At 33.4% G+C, this 18,966-nt stretch overlaps 3 protein-coding genes across 3 annotated transcripts in view; 1 reads left to right on the plus strand and 2 right to left on the minus strand.

Moving 5' to 3' along the window:
• The window catches only part of Rab32 (RAS oncogene family member Rab32), a 54,516-nt gene extending 45,391 nt beyond the window's left edge, over nucleotides 1-9,125 (minus strand). The window contains exon 1 of the mRNA XM_017898407.1: nucleotides 8,787-9,125. Coding sequence (XP_017753896.1) covers nucleotides 8,787-8,915 — 129 coding nt within the window. The 5' untranslated portion in view covers nucleotides 8,916-9,125. The remainder of the gene's footprint in view (nucleotides 1-8,786) is intronic.
• A 590-nt stretch (nucleotides 9,126-9,715) lies between these two features.
• On the minus strand, nucleotides 9,716-13,556 carry Cog1 (conserved oligomeric Golgi complex subunit 1). The gene is made up of 9 exons (XM_017898327.1): nucleotides 13,375-13,556; nucleotides 13,011-13,178; nucleotides 12,645-12,930; nucleotides 12,381-12,582; nucleotides 11,905-12,321; nucleotides 10,916-11,822; nucleotides 10,564-10,843; nucleotides 10,282-10,491; nucleotides 9,716-9,929 (listed from the first exon to the last, which is right to left on the minus strand). Exons 1-9 carry the CDS (start codon nucleotides 13,506-13,508, stop codon nucleotides 9,813-9,815), a joined length of 2,721 nt encoding a protein of 906 aa, XP_017753816.1. The 5' UTR covers nucleotides 13,509-13,556; the 3' UTR covers nucleotides 9,716-9,812.
• Nucleotides 13,557-14,053: 497 nt separating this feature from the next.
• LOC108546359 (uncharacterized) overlaps nucleotides 14,054-18,966 on the plus strand; it is a 9,143-nt gene continuing 4,230 nt past the window's right edge. Inside the window, exons 1-16 of the mRNA XM_017898404.1 lie at nucleotides 14,054-14,429; nucleotides 14,510-14,688; nucleotides 14,758-14,934; nucleotides 15,015-15,154; nucleotides 15,245-15,441; nucleotides 15,530-15,660; nucleotides 15,770-15,880; nucleotides 15,963-16,274; nucleotides 16,347-16,440; nucleotides 16,510-16,585; nucleotides 16,667-16,930; nucleotides 17,023-17,208; nucleotides 17,356-17,511; nucleotides 17,632-17,765; nucleotides 17,835-18,170; nucleotides 18,250-18,962. Of these exons, the coding sequence (XP_017753893.1) occupies nucleotides 14,070-14,429; nucleotides 14,510-14,688; nucleotides 14,758-14,934; nucleotides 15,015-15,154; nucleotides 15,245-15,441; nucleotides 15,530-15,660; nucleotides 15,770-15,880; nucleotides 15,963-16,274; nucleotides 16,347-16,440; nucleotides 16,510-16,585; nucleotides 16,667-16,930; nucleotides 17,023-17,208; nucleotides 17,356-17,511; nucleotides 17,632-17,765; nucleotides 17,835-18,170; nucleotides 18,250-18,962 (3,566 nt within the window). The 5' untranslated portion in view covers nucleotides 14,054-14,069. The remainder of the gene's footprint in view (nucleotides 14,430-14,509; nucleotides 14,689-14,757; nucleotides 14,935-15,014; nucleotides 15,155-15,244; nucleotides 15,442-15,529; nucleotides 15,661-15,769; nucleotides 15,881-15,962; nucleotides 16,275-16,346; nucleotides 16,441-16,509; nucleotides 16,586-16,666; nucleotides 16,931-17,022; nucleotides 17,209-17,355; nucleotides 17,512-17,631; nucleotides 17,766-17,834; nucleotides 18,171-18,249; nucleotides 18,963-18,966) is intronic.

An 18,966-nucleotide genomic window follows, 5' to 3' on the forward strand; every position in this document is an offset into this window, starting at 1 on the left:
ACAAACTCGATGTAAACAGCATTAATAAATTTTGAAATTTGTAATAATTAATTCTAGTTATAATTATAACTTGTAGAAGCAAATAAGAATACATAACACGAACTCAATTTAATGATAACAAAATTCATTATTAACTGATTGATCTTGAAATATTTATCCAGGAATATTTTATCTATAATTATAAGTCTCTATAAATAATTCTAATAAATTTTATAATTTCCTATTATTAATTCCAATATCATTTGTACATATTATCAATTCTACATAAGTAGTAATCACAAAATATATCTATAATTCTAACCTATAAACGCAAATAAGCATAGATATCACAAACTCGAAAGTAAGTCTCCATAAATAACACAAATAAATTTTATAATTTGTAATTATTAATTCCAGTATCATTTATACTTATTATCAATTCTATATAATTCTTAACCTCAAAATACATTTATAATTATAATTTACAATGACAAATACATATCCCGAACTCGAAAATCCTACTCCATCCTCCAATCGAACTATATCATAGATCCCAAGACACTAAAAATTGAACAGATCCAAACGATCACTAAATCTTCATGAATTTCCCTCATATACGAACAGATAAAATCGGTATTACCTATTAGGAAAGCTCGTCGAGACGTAATTCGAATCGAAGCATGACAGATATCCCTGCCAAAGGCAGTTTCGTTCGACACGAAAATCGGCATTTTCTCTGCAGGTATATCTTTGAGGGAAGGTGGTCGGTTTCCCGGCTGTCGGAATAACCACAAATCCGATCTGATCTGGGTCAGTCGACATCGTCCACGACGAAACTCGATCGCGTTTCGTATTCTCGCGCCGCGTTCGATCCGACCGAGTTTAATCCGACCGGCTTGAATAGAGGCGAGAGGAAAAAGAATCGGGAGCAGTTAAACGCGCCTTTTTTAACCCTGTTCCAGCGACTTCAGTCGATAAAACCGCGGCTGATGCGTGGAAGAATAACCGAGGGGTAATTTTAGTGACTGGCTTTCGGTTTAAGACAGATGCAATCGCGTTTAAATGCAAAATATTTGTTATTTATTGTTTTCAGTGACTGTGAGGAGGATAACAAAGAGGGTTGCTTTCATTGGGGAAATGTTTGAAAAATTTAGTTCTGTTTGGAGGTATAGTAAGTTTTTACTTACTTTTTCAAGAAAGGGGAGGGACTGAATTTTGTTCGAGAAAATTTATCTTTTTGGGTGTCTATGAAAAGGATAGAAAAGAGGGTTGCTTTTATTGGGAAAATATTTGAATAATTTAGTTCTTTCTGGGGGATGTAGTAATTGGAAGAGTAAAGGAAGGGACCGAGTTTTGTTTGAGAAAATTTATCGTTTTGGGTGACTGTGAAAAGGGTAGGAAAGAGGATTGTATTGATTGGGAAAATGTTTGAAAAATTTAGTTCTTTTTAGAATATATAGTAAGTGAAAAAGTAAGGGGAGGGATCGAGTTTTGTTTGAGAAAATTTATTGTCTTGGGTGACTGTGAGAAGGGTAGAAAAGGGGGTTGTTTTCACTCGTTTTGGATTATACAAACATTTTATAGATTATTTGTTTCAAACCACGAATAACTTTATATTTTAATATAAATATTAGTAAACATTAATAAAATATTAATAAAAGCTCGTCGAGACGTAATTCGAATCGAAGCATGACAGATATCCCTGCCAAAGGCAGTTTCGTTCGACACGAAAATCGGCATTTTCTCTGCAGGTATATCTTTGAGGGAAGGTGGTCGGTTTCCCGGCTGTCGGAATAACCACAAATCCGATCTGATCTGGGTCAGTCGACATCGTCCACGACGAAACTCGATCGCGTTTCGTATTCTCGCGCCGCGTTCGATCCGACCGAGTTTAATCCGACCGGCTTGAATAGAGGCGAGAGGAAAAAGAATCGGGAGCAGTTAAACGCGCCTTTTTTAACCCTGTTCCAGCGACTTCAGTCGATAAAACCGCGGCTGATGCGTGGAAGAATAACCGAGGGGTAATTTTAGTGACTGGCTTTCGGTTTAAGACAGATGCAATCGCGTTTAAATGCAAAATATTTGTTATTTATTGTTTTCAGTGACTGTGAGGAGGATAACAAAGAGGGTTGCTTTCATTGGGGAAATGTTTGAAAAATTTAGTTCTGTTTGGAGGTATAGTAAGTTTTTACTTACTTTTTCAAGAAAGGGGAGGGACTGAATTTTGTTCGAGAAAATTTATCTTTTTGGGTGTCTATGAAAAGGATAGAAAAGAGGGTTGCTTTTATTGGGAAAATATTTGAATAATTTAGTTCTTTCTGGGGGATGTAGTAATTGGAAGAGTAAAGGAAGGGACCGAGTTTTGTTTGAGAAAATTTATCGTTTTGGGTGACTGTGAAAAGGGTAGGAAAGAGGATTGTATTGATTGGGAAAATGTTTGAAAAATTTAGTTCTTTTTAGAATATATAGTAAGTGAAAAAGTAAGGGGAGGGATCGAGTTTTGTTTGAGAAAATTTATTGTCTTGGGTGACTGTGAGAAGGGTAGAAAAGGGGGTTGTTTTCACTCGTTTTGGATTATACAAACATTTTATAGATTATTTGTTTCAAACCACGAATAACTTTATATTTTAATATAAATATTAGTAAACATTAATAAAATATTAATAAAATATTAAAATACTAATACATTTTTATTGAAATTATTTCATACTATTTTAGTAATTTCGTATATGCTAACTGTTTGAGTTAAACGAAGCTGACTTTTATTTTTGATAGTATGACTATCTTGAAATTAATTTTGGATTATTTTATTTGGATTTGAAATTATTTTTCATTAAATTATTCATTAATTATTATTCTGGAAATTATATATCTTTTGATAAATTTGAAATGTAGTTTACTTCTATTAACAGGAGAAAGAAACACGATTTCTAATTTCAGAAATAAAGGTTGAGGCAGAAGAATAAAATATTTCGCTCTCAAAGCGGAGAAACAATCATTTTTGCGTCTTATTGGAAACAAAGACAGACAATGCTCGAAAACAAGTCCCGATAAGCTAAGAATGGAACATAAACAAATTAAAAAACAGCTTCGATACGAGAATAAATGAATATCCCAGTAAACTCGAAGCGACTCAATTCACGATTTCTAAAGAACCTAAAGTATAAAACAAAATTTAATTTTCCCAAATTTCTAAGAAAGAAATTTCTTTCATTCGATACTTGAACCAAAACAAATCCATTCATTAATCTACTTACTCCAATCCAAAATACAATCTAAATGATAAAAAAAAAAAATCGAAGTCAAAATAACACGAAATAATTTTCACCAAATTTCCCCAAAAAGAGGAAAGAAGAATCAATTTTCCTCCTTATTTCGTGATCCATAAGTCGACACACCGATCTGCTTAACACACTAGCCTCGCAAATGATCGAAATGATCCAAAAAATATTCGAAATGACAACGAAACAAAGAAACAAAAATTATTGTTTAACTCTTTGCACTCGACGATTTTTTGACCAAAAATGAGTAAGAGTTCAAAGATATTTTGCTATAGAACTGACGATATTTCTTTTAGTAATAAATAAGAAATCGTATAATAATTAACACGTAGAATTATTTGATTTTGATAGCTCGCACATTATCTTAAATTTGATATATTAATTAATATCGATCTTCGAAATTTTATCTAATGGCGACTGACGGTCGCCTCTCGAGTGCAAAGGGTTAAATTTCTATATTTTTTAAATTCTATATTAAATTATTTCTAAATTTCTATAAAGACGTGTCACGCACGTCGAGATGCTTTTGTTCCAAAGTCGCCAGCGACGTGTATGCCACGTCGATAGGCATTTGTCGCAGAAACAAAAACGACGTGTCCGTCACGTCGGCTAACAGTTAGCTCGTAGACGCGGTGCGACGTCAATGTAATGCCTTACTGCGTGTTATATTATAGAACGCGGCATAGCAAAAAGTTAAATCGTAGCGCAAATGGTTCAACTTGCAAGAAAAATATCCAATTTTCATTCACCGATTTTCGTAGAATCGAAGTAAATCGACGCGTCGATTTGCTTTTGTCAGTTTACTCACCTAGCCGATCGACGATCGATACCGCGTAGAGATTAGTCATCGATAATCTCAATCTCCGATCGTTTATCTCTCCGAGTATAGCTCGAGCCTCGAACGGGACGGGTACATTTTATTTCTCTCCTTTCCAAGACTTTTCCATTCATCCTGTTACGTTGCGCCGGTTACGGCGACAGTCTTCCGACCGATTAGATAAAACAAAGCCTCGGGGATTATCGGGACCGAGCATCGTCGTGATAAAACTTTCTCGACCGAGTGTTGTTAGCTCGTGGCTACCGGTGAAAGCCCGATCGGCCATCGCGATCGGGCTTCCTTCATCGCGAGACGTCCTTAGCAACTCTTATCGTGATAACACACCACTGAATAGGGACCAGACTACTTGCACCCTTTTTTCCCAAGCATTGTCATTAGCTGACCGGCCAGAATTGAAAATGAAAAACGAAATACAGCAAAATCTGGTTAGAAAAAGGAAAAATTTTCAGTTCATGAATCCCTCAATTATAATAATTATAATATAATCATAAGGGAATTTTCTGTCTGAAAATTGGGTTTATAGTGTCTAATATCTTTTAGTAGACCTACTATCAGCGGCCATTTTGTGGTCAGCTAGTGGCCACTTTCTCCAAAATCGTTGCTGGCGATTAACTGACAACGTGGACCATTCTGAGGGTTTCAGCTTCGAATTTCTTCCAGTGTCCACTCAATCGTGTGGTCACTTTCTCCAAAATCGTTCCCGCCAGCTATCTGACCGCTGTGAGCGCCATCTGGGGTTTCCCTAGTGGTTTCAACTCCTTCCAGTGGCCACCCTGCGGTCAGCTAGTGGTCTCTAGTGGGTGGACCATTTTATTTAAAATCGTTCCCGACGCCTGTCTGACAGTTTCGTACCGTTTTGAACGTGATCGAGTTAGACAGTGGTTGTCAGTTACTACCATAAGCCTACCTGATGACTATTACCCATTCTATCCAGATTTCAACACTTCGTATAACTTCGTAATAATTTTTCTAATTATTTAAGATGATCATATCGCGACATTTTCGAGTCCCAAAAAATTTGGGACTTGCTATTACTTATAATGGGAGTCCTAAAAAATTTGACTTCGTATTACTTATAGTGGGAGTCCCAAAAAATTTGGGACTTCCTATTACTTATAAAGGGAGTCCCAAAACATTTGGGACTTCCTATTACTTATAATGGGAGTCCTAAAGAAATTTGGGACTTCCTATTACTTATAATGGGAGTTTCAAAAAATTTGGGACATGCTACTACTTATAATGGGAGTCCTAAAAAATGTGGGACTTCCTACTACTTATAATGGAAATCCCAAAAAATGTAGGATTTCCTATTAATTATAATGGGAGTCCCAAAACATTTGGGACTTCCTATTACTTATAATGGGAGTCCTAAAAAATGTGGGACTTCCTACTACTTATAATGGAAATTCCAAAAAATTTAGGATTTCCTATTAATTATAATGGGAGTCCCAAAAAATTTAAGACTTCCTGTTGCTTATAATGGAGTCCCAAAATTCACGCAAGAAATAATTTTGATAGAAAACACTGGTTTTTAATTAAAAATTGTAAATATTTCTCAACAATGAAGACACGCTATTCTCCATTTTTAATAACCCTAAATTGTCAACTCTCACGCTGTCTTTTTTCTCTTGTTGACAACACGCTGACAATTGGAATCTTGCGTGAATTTTGGGACACCCTATATAAATAATGAAGAAATTATTCACACCTATTAAGTCCCTATTATTGCAGCAATAAACGTACCATAAAACAAATTCTCTAAATACGTCAATATTGCTGATAAATCCATCTGCATTTTATCAAAAGATATATTTCCTTCGGATCAATTCGATTCTTCTAACGTCGCAGAACCTAACTTCGATTTAATATCTGCTATCTTCGATTCGAGATAACAGGGCAGTTAATTAAGTCTGGCACTAGCCAAGGGAACGGAGATTAAATATTCATAATAAATAATAATCTTCCACGTGCGATAGTTGGAAACGAAACAAACTCTTCCTCAAATTTGCGAGTCGAATTCGTTGATAACGTACGAGCAAACTATGTTTCTAATCCCATGATCTTCTCCAACGATAAGCAAATAAGCCATAACCCAGGCTGTGATAAAATGAAATGTTTCCATTTAACAGAGCTCCATATAACCGATCGTTCCCCATAATAATACACCGTGAAAATCATCGTTCTATGGGGAAATAAATTGCTCGTATTACTCGAAATACAAAATGGCGATAAGGAAAGAATCGACTTCGAATTTTTATATTTAACTATAGGTACATTATCGTTAAAAAATATTTAACATAAGGAGAACCTCAATTACGTTTCATAAAATAGTAAATTAATTTTTAAATTAATTTAATTTTTCAATTTTTATATCTCTTTCGAGATATTTGATTCGAAATTCATGTTTAATCATTGGAATTAAAATTGTGGTTGTTAAAAATCAATATCCTATTTCAATTTTAATTGATAACGTATTAATTAATTAACAGGTTAAGACGAACGTTCGAAAATAAAAATTACGATTAAAATAATTATATCGAGAATTAACATCGTTCACGAACGTTTTAGTTTTAAATGCAAACGCGACAGAAATTTGAAAATGGAACCCAGTCGACTCAGATTCCGTTTCGTAAATCGATACGAAACTCGACGATGCAACAGGTGACTTGGACGAAACGATTTTTCTTTTTCTTTTTCGTTTGCGAAAAAATATTCCGAACTGTTAGAGAGAGAAAGGAGAACCTGTTAAAAAGTGTCCGAGTATCGAATTTATATATTTAAAAGAACCGAGAATATGTTACTGTCGGTAATCGAATACCGATAAAAAAAAAAAAAATAAATAAATCGAACATAATTTCGCAAATTTCATGTTCTTAATTTTTTCTCAGTAGAGTATGAAATTTCTTTTATTTTAAAGAGACCGAAGGTATAGTTGCTATTATTTATAAAATTAATATTATTAATAAATAAAAAGAATTGAAGATAATTTCAAAAATTTCATATTTCTCGTTAATTTATTTTCAGTCGATTTTCGTTTTAAATGGTTTTTACCGGTCTAGGTTAGAATGGCGTCGAGTATCATTATTCTTCCGAATATTTTTTTCACCCACGTTGGGCAACGTAACACGAGAGACGAGGAGATTAATGCGGTGCTTATTTGTGGTGAACGTTGCCAAGTGGAAAGAAAAATAGTCCCGAGTTGGTCTCCGTGGTCTATTTTTCCGGCAGCAATTAAAGAACTTGAAGAACCGGAGAACACGGTTGACTATAATGACCATTAAAAACGGCACGATCAGGAAAACAATCACATTTGCACCTATGTATTCTATAAAGTGGGGTTATGTTCAAATTTACTGCCCGAAACCGACACCGGTACTTATTTAACTTTATAAAAGGTTAGTAACGTTATCGTTCATTTTAAAATATTCTGTAACGTGATAAAAAGTATTTGTTATCTGTAAAAAATGATATTTAACATTACATTTGAATGTATAATACGATAAGCGAAAGAATAAGCGCCGTCGGAATGTGATTGTAAAGAGACAGATAGACATATGTTATTAAAATCTATGGACTACGTGATTCAATTGACGCACTTCCGCTTTCTCAGACAGCAAAGCCGGAATGTAACGTTTCACCGGGGAAATGACCGCGTGTTGCCGCATCGCGACTGTTTCCGCTCAATATCACAAGTGCAAAGAGTTTTTTGTTCTCGCGATGCAGCCTACCGTGCAGTTGGCCTTTGTCCAACCTGCTGTCGTTTGTTTTGATGGCGATTTTTACCACTGCGTAGTAAGAAGAATCGTCCATCAGCGTAAACGCTTTCTATCGATCCTGTTTTTCGACCCTTCGGGCGATTAATCAACACGAGAGCTCACGGATTAATTTTATCATATCATACAACAATTAAATTCATTGTTACTTTGATTTTATTCTATTAAAAAATATCGATATAAATTGTTGGTTGTTATCGATAAACACTACGATTTGTTTACGTACTGCGCATGCGCGACTATAATCCGGACTACTGTTCGAACGTTTTTATCTTCGAGTTTGGAATAATATTCTTAATACGTGTTTTAATCTTCCATACTGATGTGACATCGTACAGATGGCACATTATCATTTACATGAATCATAATCCGTCAACAAATTTTTGACGCATTCGTGGTTGGTGTAAAAATAAAACCCCATCACGAAAGTTGCGGTATATGTCGGTACAAACTGACGAAGAAAGTAAACGATAAAATACGCTAGTCAAAACAACATGACGGTAACTTATCACCGCTCAAGAGACATTTAAACAATCTTAATCTTAAAGCTACTTCTGAAAAATAAAGATTTCGCTTGAAGTAGTCTCGAATTATCATAAAAACTCCCAAAAAGCTCTATCTATTTTTAAGGTTATATAGCTTCGCTATAAGAAATTATATTCCAAACCGAAAAGAATATTTTTGGATTTTCAAACTGCGAATATTTTTAGACGTTTTTATTGTGGTTTGTATGATTTAAAGTTTATTTCTAAATACAGCAATTTATGTTTAAACCACCATAGCAGACGACCCACAGAACACCGCAAATTCCCGGGTAGTCTGCTAGAGTTTCAAAAACAGCGCGCGAAACATCGCATGCACCATGCCGCTTTTCCAACGAACAGCAAAATGGAAATAAAAAATGTTTTTACTCACCATTTGACGGTGATGATGATTCTGCACGCCCCAGCGGTACTCCTGAAGTTGGAGGGCTTCGTATCGTTGCTTTTTCTTCAAGTGTGAATGAGAACGTCTCACGACCGATATCACCACAGATGGGCCCATCCGGCCATCTTGCTGTATACCAAAACGTGTACTACACTGCGCTGGCGTATTTTACCACTCGTGTCTTCCTCTCACCCCTCGACAAGGGTAATTGCGTAACTGCCCGCGACACTTTCAGTTTATCCGTCTTCTTCTTGCTACCGATGCGCCCTCTTTCACTGTCTCTGTCAGTGTCGTTGACGGCGCTACAAACGCTCTGGAAATTTTAAACAGTGCGTCACGATCGACGATCAAAATGAAACTGAGCCCACGTGTCACGCGCATCATAATCGGCTGCTTGGGTTCGTATACGATCGGAAAACTCGAAGTGCTTGATTCATTTTTTCCTTCGATAAGTCGGGCGATATAATATATCACTTTTATAGTAAAATTTACGTGCTGCGTTAAACCCGTTTTTATTAATGTTTATTACATATGATCTGATATTTCGTATATGTTAATTACACGACTGACTAGTTAAATACTTGTTTGTACTTTTACGATTTTTTATTAGGTGAAAGTTATTGAACAATCTCATGTACCGGTCGGTGACATTTAAAAACTAGTATACGAATCTCTCGATTGTGACGCTAGCGTGCAGAGTAACCTATCTGCACCTGAGACATTCTCTTGAAACCAAAAACAGCGGGATTATTTGAAATTATAATACGTTTATAAATATGCTTATCATTTATTTCCTTAATGGTGTTTACCAAATTGCTTATTGAAGTAATAAAAGTAATGCGATTATTATTTAAAATATTGTATAAAATTTAAACACTGTATAAAATATTTTATTCAGTACTGCCAGTGCTGTTAAAAAGGCAATATAGTATTTACATGGATATACCTAGTGTATATATACATATAGTGAAATATTTACAATTTTTATATTGAATTGTAAATTACATAAATAAATTAACTACTACCAAACCAGTCTGAGCCCATTGCTCCAAAAAATGCTGCTGCCCCAGATTTGATCGTAGATCCAGTAGAATCACTCTTTGTATTTTCCTTGTTAGCAGGTTTTTTGCGCTGTATTAACATATAAAAAATTAACTTCAAGTTCACATTTTTTATAACACACCTAAATATCAAATATTAATATCAACCAAAAATTATAATACGTAATCAATATATTTCAAACATGTACTGCATTAATCTGTTAATTACAAGTTATTTAAGCACAAGACATAACACCGTTTTCTTACCGCAATCAAATGCACGAGCTATCTTATTTGAATGCTCTGGCAATCTATGGGTACATATTCACTTAAATGAAATAAATATCCATAAGTAGGGAAAAGGGATAATTTTACAAACTGATATTTAAATAAAATGTAAAGGATACACTTAAAAATTTTAAATAAAGAAATACTATATTTACCTGTATCTTTTCTGGTAGAGTTACAGGAACAAGAGGCATATTTCTCGTTGGCGCTGTTACAGTTAAAGGTGGGAACCAGGGTGCTCCTGTGCATAAAGCTAGTACTGATGGCAGATCTGTTTTTACACCTTCAGTATTATTATATTCGCTTCGTGCACCTAAAATTGAGTGTAATTGTTCCAAATGAGGTATAAGATTTCCTAGTATGAGCTAAAATCCAAAAATAAGATAATTAAAATTTGAATACTGATTAATCTAATATATTTACACACAAACACTCACCAGAGATCTTTGAACACTTTTCTTGACGTTAGTATGAATAAAAGGATTGAAAACGTCGTAATCAAACGGATCAATTTTGGATAATATACTCTCACACGTTTTAGTTGATAGGTCAGTTTGAATTTTATTTTCTCTAGATATCATAAGAAGACTAGAATATTTTATATCAAATAATACTTGGAAGGCTTGCTTCTGTGAAAGACTTGCATTACTAGATGCAATTAAATAATAATTTAATAGTTCTGACACGACATCTTCTATAATTTCATATAGCACTTTTCTAAGATGAAAAATTCAAATTAAAGAATTAATAGAATTTAATGTATACAAGCTTTGATCATTTAAAACTTACTTTGGAAGAGTATGTGGTATTATTTTATTTAAATCTTTATTAATAGCAGTTAAAAATTTTTGTAACTGTATGGATGGCTGATATGGTACTAAAATTTCTGATTTTATTCTTTTACCCTCCCCGGAATCTTCTTCAATAGTTACTTTTTCCCATTCTGATACAACTAAATGTATTGGATAACCATCTAATGATTCTTTTGATATAAATTTATTCCTATGCTCGTTTATTTTAACTCTATACGTTTTAGCCCAAATTGACCAAATAGAAGTGCTTTCTTCTTTTAATTTATCACAAACTGATTGCCATTTGGCATTTGTAATAGTTAATCCAGATATTTTTGAAAGTGTAAAACATTTATTCAAGTTTGAACTTAATGTCGTCAATGCTAAAAGAAGTCTTGCCATTATAATAGAGTTTATATCACGTTGACCGTATTCGGGTTTATCATTTACGCATGTAGTCTTTGCAAAATTGAGAAAATCTTCAATCATGTTAGTGCTGGTTATTTGTAAATGTTCTTGAATCTCTGTACGGTCAGAAAATAAATTCGAAATTAAAGATATGTTTGTAGATAATAAATTGTCCTTAATAGACATCACGTGTTCCGTTTCGTATAAGTATTGCTCAAGATCTGTGAGTAGAACATGCAAACTAGTATTAAAATTTTCACACAGTTTGAGAATATTTGGTGAATATCCTTTAGTTTTCATCAATAAAGATCTATTATTATCTAAACCACCATTCTTGGTAAGCTTCTGAGGAATATCACTTGGAGAATCTTTCCAAACAAACCATCGTAAATCATGTTCAGGATATTCAAATTTATCAAGAATTACTTTACCAAGTAACTCAATTACGTCTGACTTTAATGCAGCAATAGTTTCCATCCATTTGTCATTTATGATATCTAAGAAAAAATGAAAAGTGTTACTTCTACGAACTTAATAACAAGAAATATATTTTATGTTATTTATGTTCATGCTATATACATTTTGCTCTTTGAGATATTAAAAGTTGAAAAAATTCCACCCAGAATGTTATTCTTGGAAGAGAAAGCTCTTCCCAGATCGAATTCCAATTTTCCGGCAAACTGATGCTAACAGCTTCTTCACGGACATAATATAATCCTTTTATAGATATTATTAGATCTAAAAGTTTCGTAATTTCGCAATTGCAAAATTCGGCGACCCAATCAAGCCAGGATTTAATAGTTTTTTGTAAATCTGATATACCAAAATTTTCAAAAGTATGTGCAGCAAATGGCTTATGCTGTTTAGTTACAAGAGGAAGAAATTCTTTTAATAATTCTTGATTCAAATCTAGCTGAGAAAGCAAAGAATATGCTTCCTGATCTTGAATATTTATTAAATATTGTAGAACAAGACCTCCTGATTTAGCTTCTGAATCTGTAATTAATTAATATTTAGTATTCTATCATAGTATAATATATTATAAAATTACTTACTTATGAAGCAAGAATAAATTAAACTGATTGTTTGAATTAATATCTCAATACATGATTTTATCTTCTTTTTAACACTACTATCATTTTCATCAACAATAATAGATTTAATTGCGTGATTACGCATGGATATTAATTTATCCACTAAATCTGGGAACGAAGTTCCATTTAATAACACAAGTGCTGCTAAGCAATTTGCTATACTCTAAAATTAAAATAGTGTTTTTAACAATTTAATATAAAATATAGTTTCAAATAGACACAAACCTTTGATTGTACATCTAATGATTGTAATACAGTATTACACTCATTAAATATGATGTTCTTAAACTGACTAATAACATCCCATTGTTTAGATACAATTGGATACTTAATATTTAAATTTGTGTCCCCTACTTCAAATAACAGACTATAATTTATGTGTTGAGCTACCAGATACAATTGTGTAGCGAATAATAAATCTTTGTTTTCAATACTAGACCAAATATGTTGAGGTATATCCATCAAGATTTTTATTTGAATAATAACTGAATCATGACTTGCTTCAATATTTCTACAAAAAAAATGTAAATGTTACATAATAGTATAAATAATAAAATTGTTTATTCTATCTAACAAAATTATTAGAAATACCTATCACTTTCACTTTGAGCTGAATCTATTTTAAATCCAATAAGATACTTCTTTTGTAATTCTCCAAAATCCTCTTCAATCTTAATTAATCTTGAAATAACACGTTCAGAAGTTATCTTCATTTTTCCAATTGTATCTGCAGCCAATATTAAATCACGGTACCTTTCTCTAAAAATATTGAAGTACTTGGTAAGCATACTCGAAGAACAAATTAATAACCTTATAGTAGCAATTATTATACAGATAAATCTCTTTTGTTTAATGACAATTTATTGATATTTAATAGATACAAAAGTATTTATTTCTACAAAAAATAAACGACAAAAACAACCAATTACTTTAAGTCATTAAAATAGAACTTTACCCAACTAAAGTTCTAAGTTCGATTTTTTTTCTGTCACTCTCATGTTGAATTTTCTTTTGAATACCCTCAATCTCCTTTATCGTATATTCTTCAAATAACTTATTAATATCCAAATCCAAGTAATTTGCGGTCATCCTTCTAATAATTTGTCTTTACGTATCTTAACTCTTCCCACGTAGCAAGAAATCAACTCGTATTTACTTCGCATTCTTATCGATAGCGTCCTTCAATACATTAATAACTTAATCAGTTGTAAGATGGCACTACATGAATTTTCTGTTTCCTCTCAAATGATAAGTTATTTCATACACCACATTTTTTTATTTTCTTTTTCTTATATTCAAGTTGATAATCAAATTATGCTCTATTCATTTTATTTGAAAATATAAAAAATTATACAATTTAAACTATTTACGAAAACCATAAGCGAACAACTTAATTTATTTATATAACTGAAGATGAGTATTCAGATGTAACAATCTGAATTTATTTTCGTACTTACATTCTTTATAATGTACCTAATGCTATCACTCTAAAATTGCAATAAAATATTTATTTTTGATAATGCTTTTAACAAGAAATGAAGAATGAACACGAGCCGTAGAGAACCTACAAACACGCAATCGCCAAATCACGTCACCTTACGACATAATGTTGAACCATAGGACGAGCACGCGAGACGCCATATTGAGCGAATGTTGATTGAATGTAGTTTAGGTGTTTACGCGGTTCGTAATAAAACCCGTAGAAAAGTGCATCAATTATCGTGTAGTCCGATACAAATATCGGCGAACGATCAGTTCAGTGTAGCAGATCTATTACGCAGCGACAAAATGAGCGGCAGCGATAGCGAGGACGGTCAATGCAACAGGACGAGAGAAAGCAACGTAGTAGCGATGGGTGACGTTCTCGTTAAGAAACGTAGAGACGATGTTCTTCGTGATGCATGCATTAGCGCTGAGGACGATTTCATGCGACAGGAAACTGATTGGGCCATTAGTTATATGGAGGATGCTGTCAGGTCTCCTGTTGTTGCAGATTCAGTTCCTGTCGCGGTATGTTTTCTACTAACGAAAACCGTTTCGCGTTCACCTCGCACCAACAATCGTCAACCACGAACACGTTCTACTTGCAGAGCGTGACACTTGAAAGCATGGTCGACGAGTTTATCAAGGGCGCGAGGGGTCCAGATAGCATGAATGCGATACAAACGAGACCAGAGACGATTATTGAAAATCCGAGTACCACCGTGAGCATAGACAGCCCTTTCAGGGGAAAAGAAATGTGCTCATGTGATGTATGCAAAGCAAAGAGGTAATTATTACATTGAAAAAAGAGATTGATTCAATTGGTAATTAGTGCTGACTATTATTTTCAATATAGAGAGCTACTTAGAGATGAATTGCAGAAAGCTATGAAGTTTCAAAATTTATGGACAGAATTGCGCCAGCATATACAGGGTTCCTTTAACGTTGCCTTAGAAGCATCTCGTATTCCAGGAGGTTTACAGTTTCAGCAAACTCCATTTTCAACAGATGATACGCATAAAATTGTTTTGCAGTAAGTCCAAAAAATGTTTCTGTGGAAATTAATTAGTATATATTAGCTATAGGAGTATCTAAATATAGTACTTTTTTCAGATTGTGTAAAAGGAATCCTCATCAATTATTTATGAGGCTAGTGAGTTTGGCGCAAAAATTTGTTGTAGAAGTAAAAGTTCGATTATTAGCTCTTCTTCATGATCTTAGTGTAAATAATTTTGCAGAAATTTTTTTTACAGGTTAATATAAATATAATATTGTATTTTAAACTAAACGATCTGGTTCTGCCATTTAATAGAAATGTTAGTTCTATACATTTTTTTTTATAGGTCTTTTAGATGATTATGATGCATTAATTACAACAGCTGTAAAAATATCTGAGTTTGTAAAACTTTTAAAAGACCATTTGGGTAAATTCAATTATAAATTTCCTTTACCATGGGCTGCTTTTATTAAAAAGTTATATCAAATATATATATATGATGATCCATTAATAAAAAATAATTTGCCACCCTTTATTGATCAGGTAAATATTAATATATATCATGTTAACATTTTAATCAAATTACAATACCCAATAGACACCAAAGTACACATCTTAGAGGCTTTTACAGTTAAGAAAACTTTTGCCTTTAAAAGGCTCGGAATATCAACGTCTTGTACATCGGTATTTATGGTTTGACAAAGAAATGACAGTAATTAGAGATTTATGGGCAGAAACTGAATCCTGGATGGACAAGTACAAGTAAGTGACGATATAATTATATTTTAATGATAATATAACTATATCTACTGATCACAATCCCAGGAAAGAAACTCTATGAACAAAGTTTCATAAGCGGTGCGTATTTCAGTGCAGAACAAGCAGGTCGAATGTCTCGTCTTAGGCAAGTAAGGGAAGTGTTCACAGCAACTAAGAAACTTTTGGAACCATGCATGTTAAATAAATCGGCTGACGTTGGAAAGTATGTTAATACAAAATTAAAATGCATCATATCAGTTTATTTATGTTCATAAATCGTAATTTAATATCTTTCTTCATTTCAGTGAATTACAAGAAGTGGATAGACAACTTTCGATACTTACATCACAAGCAAAAGTTGGTGTATCAGAGATAGATGGTAGGCCTTTAAGTCCTCCTACAGATTTAAGTTTGGATTCAGCCAATATGCCTCCAAGTATTGAGATACTTCAAATTTTATTAGACGACTGGAATAAAGTTGTAAAGTCTCTACGTCAGAAATTATCTGATGCAGGTGTACAACCTGCTACAGATATTTACACTAATGGACAGGAAGATTTCTTCGACTATGCTTGTGCAACTTGCCATTTGGTGCAGTCCACAATGAGATCAGTGAGGTACTTACTGTTATGTATAGGAATTGGTAATGGCTTTAAATATTTGTTTAAATATATAAATACTTTTGAAAGGGCTCATATTGAAGGAACTTGTTTGGAAAATACCATAGAAGAAGGCAGAAGTTGTGAATGTCATATGTGCATAGGACCTGCAGTATCTTCTACTGTAAGAATGCTTTTGTTTCCGATATTTTTTATTAATATAACGTTAATAATTTACCGAATGAACTTACAGGTTAATAAAAATGACGCGGAAAACATGATATTGCCATTAGAAAATCCTTTCCCACAACTTACAAATGGTTTCTTAGGTAAAAATAAATTATTATATGAAATCAATGCAATATATGCTACACAGTATTGATTAATTTTTTCGTTTAATTTTATTATAGAAGATACAGCCAATTTTTCGGCAACGCAAGTGAAGAAAAAAGTAGAGGATCTAGAAATAAAGGAAATAAAAAGCGACGAAAATAACATAAGAAACGTAAACGAAGACGTTGATTTAAGGGCGTCGGATCCACAACCTTGTTCGTGTGTATATCAGCATGTGAGAGAAATAACAGAAAGAAAAATGGTGCTAGAAAATCCACCTTGTCCGTGTTTATTAAACACCAAACGGAAGATATGGGATACCTGTCCCTGCTTAATAAAATGTAATTATAAAGAAGAAAATTCTATTCTTTTTTTCTTTTTTTTTTATTGTAATTAACAAATTTTCAATTAGTATAATATTTTATGATATTAGCTGTACCTGAAACTGTTATACCGAATGGCCATCCAAAGCCAGTATCGCCTTCTATTGTAAAGGCTAATCAAGAACCAAATAAACCTGCAGTGAAAACTGGTTCTACACAGTCTGCTCAGACACAAACGAGGCATTCTACAACTCAGACGCCGAATACTGCTCACAATCACACAACAACACATCAGGGTAAATATACAGAACCGATTACAGTCGATAATCATTTTATACGTGAAAGTTTTTAAAAACATTTTCATCAAAATCCAAATAAATGATGTTTAGAAGAATATAACGAGGAATCTATATATGTACATGTATTTTTTTTATATTAAATAGGTGCCACTCATTCACCACATACACATGGGCCCCTTCCAGACTTGGTAAAAAATACGGGTCCTACTCATAGATCTCATACACACAGCAATCATTCTTCGCATGCCTGTCACAAACAGGCTAATGTCGAGCATATTAAGAGAGTCTCGTGTAACGACTGTCAGTATTCGTTGGACTATTTTTAACATTATTTATTTTACAATTGCTTTTCTTCCTCTTCTTTTTTTTTTTATTATTTTTTATATATATGCGTATATATGTATGCCTTAATTATTTCAGTAAGTTCCGGGGACGGAGATTGTTCGGATTCCGGAAGTAGTCTAGAGGATTCTTGTTCCACGAGTAGTTCAGCGCAAAGAGATTCGAGCAGACATTGTGATTGCTGTTACTGCGAAGTATTTGATCTCGGAGTTGTAAGCTGGCTTCATCATTATAATTTTACATATAAATTAATACGTTATTAAGTGAATATTTTCCTTCAGGCATCGGTAGTACAGGTTAGTCGAAACTACAATGAGATGAGAGAACGACTACGGCAATTATTAACGAAGAAAAAAGCTAGGAAATGTAAAGCTACATGTATTCCTTCGAAAAGTCCTTCAGAGTTGGTTGTATCTGATACGAGCACGGAAACAAAAACAGTAACAAATGCAGTGCCTAGATTGAATACACCAATTTCAACTGTCCCTACGGTGCAAGAAGATCAACGAGATCAAAGAGATCTAGAAGAACTGCTTGAATTCATCGAAGGCAATCAGAATGGGAAAAAAGATAATAATAAAAAAGCTGAGAAGAAAGCTAGGCAAAAACAACGGAAGGTTAATATAAATTAGTATCAACATTTTCTTATTAAATACATATATGATGTTAAGTAATCGGATCTTCTATTTATTACAGTTAGAAGAAAAGCTCAAAAAGGATAGGCAAGAGGCAGAAAGGCAGAAATTAATAGAATTACAAAAAAAGACACCAGAAGTAACGATTACTGTTGTAGATCCACAAAAACCTGTTCCTCAACGATTATTACCTCAGTGTAACCTACCCGAAGTATCTATTTTACCTACGTCACCACCAGTAGCACTGCCGACTGTAAAGCAATTAAGTAATAAGAAGAAAGACAAACAAGAAGTTTGTAGCAATAGTAGTAATACTAGTAGCAGTAGCTGTAGCAGCAGTAGTAGTAGTACCAGTAGTATAAATAGTAAAATGAAGACTGCACCTGTGAATACGAATGTAAAGTGCAAAAGTATTAGTAAATCCGACAAAATAATGGTTTCTAGCCAGATGAATAATAAAATGACGATCAAAAGTGATAAATCTGAAGTTAGCAATAAAAATAACAAAGTACAAACAGGCAGTAGCAATAGTACGAATGCTAAAAATAATGCCACAGAGAAATCACTAACTATGAACTTGAACGATAAAAAATTGACAAAGAAAGAAAGAAAGAAGTTGAAGAAGAAGATGAAGAAAATGGAGGAAGTAAAAGCTAAAGAGGAAACAAAGAAACCGATTCAGACGGAGGCTCAACCTCAAATCGTAACGATTAAGAGAGTTATGGAATCCAATAGCGCGGAACCAACAGTCACGATCACATTGAAAGGTCAGACTCCT

Source organism: Eufriesea mexicana, unplaced genomic scaffold, assembly GCF_001483705.2.
Source record: "Eufriesea mexicana isolate 0111107269 unplaced genomic scaffold, ASM148370v2 scaffold657, whole genome shotgun sequence".
NCBI lineage: Eukaryota > Metazoa > Arthropoda > Insecta > Hymenoptera > Apidae > Eufriesea > Eufriesea mexicana.

Coding starts and splice junctions, on each gene's coding strand:
- Cog1 (XM_017898327.1), bottom strand. CDS start 13,508: ATGACCGCAAATTACTTGGATTTGGATATTAATAAGTTATTTGAAGAA. Junction 13,179..13,374: donor GAACTTAGAACTTTAGTTGG/GTAAAGTTCTAT, acceptor CAATATTTTTAG/AGAAAGGTACCGTGATTTAA. Junction 12,322..12,380: donor AATTTATTCTTGCTTCATAA/GTAAGTAATTTT, acceptor AATTAATTACAG/ATTCAGAAGCTAAATCAGGA.